Below are 8,404 nucleotides of genomic sequence, written 5' to 3' on the forward strand. Positions count from 1 at the left end.
TGCGTGTTCTGGGGTTTCTAGTTGTTTGCAGTGTGGGCAGTTACCTGTAGTGTGTTTTTTTTATTTTTTTAGGTGGTTATTTAGGTTGGTGTGTCCTGTTTGGAGTTTAGTGATTTCTCTGTCGATTTTATTTGATGGATGGAGAATTTTTGGTTTGGTTAGTGGTTTGCTGAGTACTTTTTTGATTTGGCTATTTGAGTTTAGATAAAGGTTATGCCTTTTTTTGGGTGATTTTTTGCATATAGTTGAGAACCAAGGGTCATTATCAGGGTAATTAGTTTCCCACCATAGCCAGCAAATCAGGTAAGCTAATACCTTGACCATTAAGCCACCCTTCCCCCGAGTGTTGATGGATACTCTTGACTCTACTCTTGAACAAAGAACTGCATTGCGCAATCTAGCGTTATCAGGGTTGGTTATCTATTTGTTTCATTCACACACGTTTATGGGGGAGGAAATTGACAGGGACAACCCCTGTCCTAATAACCGTGAGCTGCTTGACACCGGTCACAGCAATCAATATTTACAGCTCTTGATTGTATTCGTAATCACGTAACCGTCCAGAAAGCCCACGGAATTATTTTGACAGTTGCGGTTAATTATTCATTCGTTATCAGCACAGAACGGCCATGTTACCATAAGCAAAGACATTACATAACTGTCTGGAGTATTGCAGTATTTGTCTCTGGTGGTAGCTGGCGGCCACGATTTCCGCCCATATAACGAGGGAATTTATACAAAGACTTATATGAAGTCCCTGATCCAGCAGTACAGATTTGAATCAAATCATCGCCTATAATGTCTGAATACATGGAAGCTTAGTCTGGGGAACCGTTGTGTTTCCACCGTTTAGCATGCCAAATCAACATAAATCATTGACATGGGTAGTGTTTGTTTGACATTGTAATTGGTGATTATATTTCCTACATACCCTTTATCACGCCCATATAGTTCCTGTACATAGCATAGCGTATAGTTGCCCTTCATAACTACTGTTGTCTCCCACATATACCTTATCAAGCCCAATAAAGTTCCATAACATATCTTAGCTTAAATATAAACCGTCAACGCCAGATAATAATCAGTCTTGATTGTCTGCGAAATAGATTCCATTGGGCGTAAAAGAGATCACTGAAAATAAAAATGACACCAGGTCTTCGCGAAAAGGATAGACATGCCCTGCCAACATTTTAACTACTGATTGGTGATAAAGCTTAATGTGCACACAAAGTAGTGGTTGGGGCTTAGTAAAACTATTACATGATTCAACCAGGGATTTTAAATACAGATATTTTCATCTTTTTCGTTAGCCATTTGGAATATGTATCCCCGTATTTCAAAAGATAAACTGCCCATATTGAAGATGGTTTTCCTTTGTTTTACGCCACAACATCTTAAAAGTCATTCAACAGACTTGAAAGACATAGACATGAATTTTGTTATGTTTTTCGAATCTACATTTCCGGTGCGTATTTGCAGCACAAATGTATACCAATTTTAAGGACGCTGAAAATGGATGCACTCTGTAACGTGTACATGCTATAAAAATGTGTTGTGATGAAATAGCGCAATAGAAAGGTTTGTATGCACACGCGCCATGTGTTGTTCGAACAGAACAAATTCATGTGCAATGTATGCAATCAACAATCACACCCCAAGACATCCAGATTCGACTGCTAGAACTGCTCGATATACTCAGCGGTGCAGATCAGCTACTTCGCTTTAAACAATATTTATTCCATTTCCCAGGATAGATGGACAAGCAACTAGATGTCTATCTGAACATGTCTCTTAAACCTTATATAACAAAGGGTACATTAATACATGATTTGGGATGAGTAAAAGATATTATATAGCATACTGGATATTTCATGAACGTGGGCGAAATTTGACTCAATAAGACTATGGTCACTGTACACATCTATATGTGTCTCATCGTAGACAAGATGACAGTAACAATTATGCACATACTCTCTTAAACAAAAGAATAGGCAATTCATAATTGTTGCTTGCTTCAATAGAATATCTTTCATATTGTTGCATGACAAGAAATATGAGGAATAAATGTATATGGGAAAACCTAGGACATTCAAGGGTTAATGATATTTATCTTCATCAGCTGTGGCGAAGCGAGTACGATTAATTGATAGTGTTACTAGGCAACAGAACCAAAGGGACAACGTCAAAACATGTACGTGATTACATTTGTAAAGATGAATACTCAGATTGTTTCGAGCCTTCAAGTTGCTCAGTTTCAAATCACCATGTGATAAAGCATTTTATGTGAATGGCATGTAAATTTCTGTGACACGTGAAGGCCTCGGACACAAAAGAACACGGTCAACTATTGTAAATACCATATTTCGGGCTCATAAATCAAACAGGCAGTCTATTTACATACGTGACACGGAAGGGACAAAAGCTGGTTATAAATAATCACAACCTTTGGAAAAGCCGTTTCGATTTACAGTGATGAGTACGTTTCTCACAAAGACTGATGACACACGCTTTACCTTAATCTTATGGAGAATCAAAAAGCCATGTGTGAATGTTTTTGACACAATGACAATAACTTTTGATTATGCAGTTGAAAGGGGAGGTAAAACAGGGTTTTTTCCATAATATGTACCACAAATAAAATCTATTAAAATCGAATGTACTTATGGCTTCCAGGGCACCTGCCATTTCGGTAAAATTGTTTGTAAAATTGTTTAGTTCATTTTCGCAAATTGATTTACGGACTTGATACCAGATATATCTCCTATAAAGAGGCACCGATTCTGTAAGGTATGACCAGAAATATTCAGTTCAACTGTTTATTGTACTGGAGTTACATTGGTATGTATAATAATATTGCATACGTGTATACATGATATTTAATTCACGTATTGATAGTTAAAGTATTAAATTAAATCGCAATATGGATGTATGAACAGAAATGCCCTTTTACATTACACATTCACATTTATGAACCAACCTACCGTCATATGACTGGATTAGTTATGATAACGTTGAAAACCATGCCGACTCATTTCACGAAACATTTCCTCTTGGCAAATACACCAGCAATCAATATATGGATATACATACATTTACCATTACAGTACATGTTTTGAAAAGAAGTTCTTTGCATGAGCGTCCTAACAACAGCTGTTTCAGAACAGCGTGTGTTTCCTCACATCAACATTACGCATGACGATGCCTTCCTTAGATGTCACTCATTGTATCAGTTTACAAATAATGGTGTTGCTTAGGTGGTTAAACAAAGGACACGTAATTGTAATATGCTTTGCATCTGGTGTGGATCTAGTATTTCCCAAGTGAAATTATCAAAGAAATGTGCCAGATTACATTCTAAGTCCCTTCTTATATCCATTACGTAATAGTATGAAACTTATTCTGTTCTTAAGTTCAACATTTTAGATTTTTTTCTAAAAACATACACAAACTTATGAAACAAAACCAAATGAGCTAATTTGACCAAAGACGGTCAAGCACAATTAGTCCCCTGCGGTCTTGGCTCAGATTGACTGGCGGACATGCAAGCTTTGAAAACCAGTCACGTAAGCACTCAAATTCGTTTTCATATTACAGAAATGATTGATGTGCAACACTAGAGCAGCTTAGCGGGGAATTGGGGAGATACCTATTAAACATCCATGTTAAGTTAAGAATGGTATCATATTGGGGCAAATTAGTTCTATCAGAAACCAAATTATCAGGTATAGTGTACAAACTTATGTTCAAACTCCAAATTGCCCACCCAGAGTTTAAGTTCCCACTTGTAAATGAAATCCAACGTATTTTACAAAGTACAGGTCTGAATCACATTTGGCTGCCTCAGGAATTTCCCAGTGTACAATGGATAAAGGCTAAAGTCAAAACTGTCCTTATAGATCAATTTTTACAAAGCTGAAGGAGTAGTAAAGTGAATTTCTCAAAAGGACACTATTATAATTTGTATAAAGATATCCTCTCAGTAGAAGACTACTTATTGTATTTACCTCATAATTTACGCATCTGGCTTACCAAAATCAGAACCACCATCCACCGACTCCCAATTGAAACTGGCCGATGGTATAACCTCAATGGGGAAGATAGGCTTTGCTCTCTCTGTAAAAATAAAATTGGTGATGAATTCCATTTTATACTAGAATGCCATGAATCGGATCATTTAAGAAATAAATATCTCCCATTATATTATTGTAAATATCCAAATACTGAAAAATATGTTGCACTTATGACTTGTTCTTATAAACCTCTCCTCTTACGACTAGCCCAGTATGTAAAATATGGACTGCGTATGCTCCACTAACTATTGTCTCATTTCTTTGTATATATGTCTCTCTTGTCAACTTCTTTATGTCACCTAGGTGATTCATTAGAAATAAACATCTTCATCTTAACTTTGCCTCATACAAACTGAACACTGAACAGTTCAACTATTTTGTTCCCAAATGTCCTTGGCATAATCCTAATGCTTTTCGGAAACGCATTAGCAGCGATGTCATAGTGTTATACACCTCTTTTAATTGTTTCACTTTTTGTTCTGCTCAACATGTTACCCGAGCACAGCTTGAAACTATTCCCTGATAGGATCAGAAGCCATCCTGTTTTAATTTCATAACATTTTATGTTCGTAACAGATGTACGAAATCAGCAATTATATTTTGTGCCATGTTTTCCGTTTGCGCAACTGTCTATGCCTGTTTCGAAATTAATAGTGGCTATATATGTTATAGAAATTATCCAGATTTGTATATCGGCACATCGTTGTTGTCGGCGTATGATTTCACATGTTTCAGTTATTTTGCTTACATGTCATGTTTTTGAAACTGTGAGCGGAAATGTACCTTCTTAATTGCATATGTCTCATTCAGAATGCAACTTCCTATTTTTAAAATTCAACGCAGTCTCCAATGGTGGATTATAATCATGTTTAGTGATGCCGACAATTTCTTGGAGAACAATAGTTAAAATTAAAAGCCCATATTAAAACTCTCTAACAGCTCCAACGGCTATATTTTGCAAAGCTGATGGGAAACAAAGCTGATTCATATAAGTGCCATTATTCTTCTTTGTAATACAATTTATCTGCATTTACTTTTAATATCCGGATAAGCTTACAAGAATCAGAACCTTCATCTTCCGACTTCATATTCATGCCTTGAAACTGGTCAATCGAACAAAATTCAACAGGAACTAAGACTCGGTTCATTTTGTGAAAATACGGTTTCGGTGTCATTAATTTGATATTATAAGATAAATATTATATATTCCATCAATATACTCCCAAAACAAATTAATCAGAAACGCCTCACTCTAGTGGGGTGGTCGTGTAGCCTGTGGTTAAAGCGTTCGCTCGTAACGCCGAAGACCCGGTTCGATTCCCGACATGGGTACAATGTGTGAAGCCCATTTCTGGTGTCCCCCGCCGTGATATTGCTGGAATATTGCTAAAACCATACTCACTCTCTAGAAATGTTTGTTTTGTAAGTAATTAAAAAAATGAATTGTTGAGAGTAAGATGTGTGACAACTTGAAACGGATTTGTCATGTGAAAGTAATCACGGTGTTTTACCAATACCAAGTATAACAGTCCATTGTCGCTGTTGCGGGTGTTATGATAAAGGATACGTCATTCTAATTGTCTTGTTGTGTTATTGTTATTCTTGTAGTGACTAATTGGCAATACGTTTGCTTAGTTAAATCGTGACAGCTTTTGTTAACAGTACGGGGTAATAATGTTGTCGTAAGGCTTGAGGTATAATTCGTTCTTTGTCATCACTGATTTTCAATGACCCATTCATATAATTTTCATCACCATTGTGCCTTTATCGCAAAATAGAACCTGCTCCAGCAGATATACGGGATGCGAGATTATTCTCTCGCGTTGACGTTTTGCATTTATTAGACAGGCATGTTCAGCATATCAATGTGAATATGACAGTGGCTCCAGTATATGAGCTGTATCTTTGTTGTTAGTAATTTGTATGCATGCAAGTAATAGCTGATATGCTGAACAAATGTTTAGGTCAGGAGAGAATGTTTGTTTTCTACATATGACATAATCGGACAAGCATATTAACATAATTATTGAAATGTAAGAAAATGCTTCTGTCCCACAAGAAGACCTTTTTTATGATAGAGACCCACGATGTGAAGTATATCTCATAACTTTCTTTTGATTGAATTATTCAGACAAGAAAAATGATAGGTCGTACATTTGGTAAAATATCATGCTCAAACATAGAGAAGACACTTAAAACATAAATTCGAAGCTTAATTAAAGAATCTGCTAGATTTGAAACAAATATGAAACGTTTAGTTTGAAGAAACCTTTTCCAAATTACAAAGGTACAAAACATTTTGGAATTGATTACTGCTTTCAATTTTCACGAGACAGACGGCAGAATGGGCTGACAGAAAGAGCGCATGTTCAAATAATTAAACGTCACCAAATATTGACTAACGGTATAATAGTGGTAACACTGAACTATTTGAATGCAATTACAATGCACATATCAGAAACTTATATTTGACACATCTAATGATCATTCAAATGGTGTCATTGTCCTAATGCATTGAGCTAAATAAATCTTTTAAACATGATTGTTGTCTTATTGAAGATGGAGTGGTATTTAAATAAGTATTTTCTGGTTTACCAAAACAGTATCACTTCTGTGGAAAATATACTACAAATATATTCAAAACTTAATAGTTACATAAAAGGCGTCCGATTTTAGTAATTCCCGTTTCATCAATGACGCGGGCAGATAAACATCAAAGCGCTACCGATTAATTATTGCCTATTTAGAGATGTTAAAACACACCATCGGACCACCAGACAGGCGGCTCCTTGGGGTTGCAACATGTCATTTGTGCTAATCACCTTTACACAATGAAAGCTTTCACGTCGTTTTAACAGCTTCGTGTTTTCATACGGTATCATAGGAAATGTCTGATTAGCTCGGTAAGCTAAACGATCTGATTGGATGTCTAAACGGGCTTACAGCACATTGTTTAAATACCCGTGATGTAACCGTGGATGGCATAGTTCCCTTCACAACCATGCCGGACGTACCTAGCCACCCGCTTCAACCTCTGAGTATCGACACCAACATCACTTATGCCTTGGATATGTCCAAGTTCCCAGGTCTGGATGACCCACAACATATGTACCAGCCTGCTCTGTTGATAGCCACTGACTGGAGCGACTATGTCTACCATGACGCACAGTGTGTCAAATATGACGCAAACAGTTGCTCAAGTTCCCATGAATCGGACAGTCTATTAGAAAATGATTTATACTCTCTTATAGGTATGTATATTGTCATTGTGATCTGTGTGACAGTATTAGTTTTAGCAATCATAACGTGAAAGTAATGCACATGGAAGGGATTTTGTCGATTCTATTTACATTTGTTATGTGGCTCATGAAAATAATGCTATGTAAGTGAGACAGAGAAGGCCACATGGTCATACGACTTAGATTTATTTGTAGACGGCTAATATTTTCTAGTCCCATTTATCATATGGTGAGTATCTGCCTCACTGGTACGAAGATCTTGAACCATGATGTATCAATGACATGGTAACCAGATTAATAATGCTTTTTTGTGATCAGTTCTGTTGTTCATGTTACTGTTTTCTTTCCAGAATCCAGCCAGGAGTTCCTAACAGATGTCGACACCAGCAACATAATTGACGATCAAACTTTCCTGTCTCTTCTGGATGACGTCGTTGAAGACAGTGACGTGATCACCCCCATTGACATCAGTCCAGGCACATCCAACACCATAACAGAATCTCTAGAAGACACCTGGGATTGTCTTGACGATGAAGTTCTTTTCCACACAGACGAAACAGAGCAGCACACCTGTGAATTTGTCTCAAAAGAACAGTTATCTCCCTTTGCATCATATATCAGGGGACAAAAACGACGCCGAAATGACGAGAGCATAAACGTGTCTGCTAACAAGAAATCGAAAATGGGGGATAGATCGTCTCTGCATATTCCAACCATGGTTACCGTTTGTTCTAGGTCTAATGGATGTGAACTCCAGAGGCAATCATAGCTGATAATTTCTTTTATTGCCTTTGAGCCCCATCGATCTCAGTGCTTGAACCTTTTGTCTACTCCACGTTACTTTGAATACTCAATATAGTGCATACGTTTGTTCCAAGTGACCTATTGTTCTATTTGTACAGTACATACACAAAAGTATCTTTTACACAGATACATGATACCTACCATGTTTCGCATGTTTTGGCTTTTGATATTATCTACATCTGTTACTTATCTACACCCATATCTTCTGTTACATGATTAAACTTATATCAGTGAAGTACAGTTGTTTTTTGTTATTGATGCTGGACAAAACATGATGTTTAATATGGCTCT

The 8,404-nt window shown here is 36.8% G+C and overlaps 1 protein-coding gene across 1 annotated transcript; it reads left to right on the forward strand.

Annotated features, from left to right (window-relative positions):
• Nucleotides 1–7,071: 7,071 nt before the first annotated feature.
• On the forward strand, nt 7,072–8,334 carry LOC124146289. Its single transcript, XM_046516526.2, has 2 exons — nt 7,072–7,321; nt 7,660–8,334. The coding sequence occupies exons 1-2, from the start codon at nt 7,072–7,074 to the stop codon at nt 8,076–8,078; spliced, it is 669 nt and encodes a 222-aa protein (XP_046372482.2). The 3' UTR covers nt 8,079–8,334.
• Nucleotides 8,335–8,404: the final 70 nt, after the last annotated feature.

The sequence above is a fragment of the Haliotis rufescens genome, unplaced genomic scaffold, assembly GCF_023055435.1.
Source record: "Haliotis rufescens isolate VD_foot unplaced genomic scaffold, xgHalRufe1.0.p SCAF_3, whole genome shotgun sequence".
In the NCBI taxonomy this organism is placed as follows: domain Eukaryota; kingdom Metazoa; phylum Mollusca; class Gastropoda; order Lepetellida; family Haliotidae; genus Haliotis; species Haliotis rufescens.

What these genes read in the sequence shown, in the direction of transcription:
- LOC124146289 (XM_046516526.2), top strand. Translation starts at nt 7,072, where the DNA reads ATGCCGGACGTACCTAGCCACCCGCTTCAACCTCTGAGTATCGACACC. An exon ending in TGATTTATACTCTCTTATAG is followed by an intron (nt 7,322 to 7,659) that starts GTATGTATATTG and finishes TTTTCTTTCCAG; the next exon opens with AATCCAGCCAGGAGTTCCTA.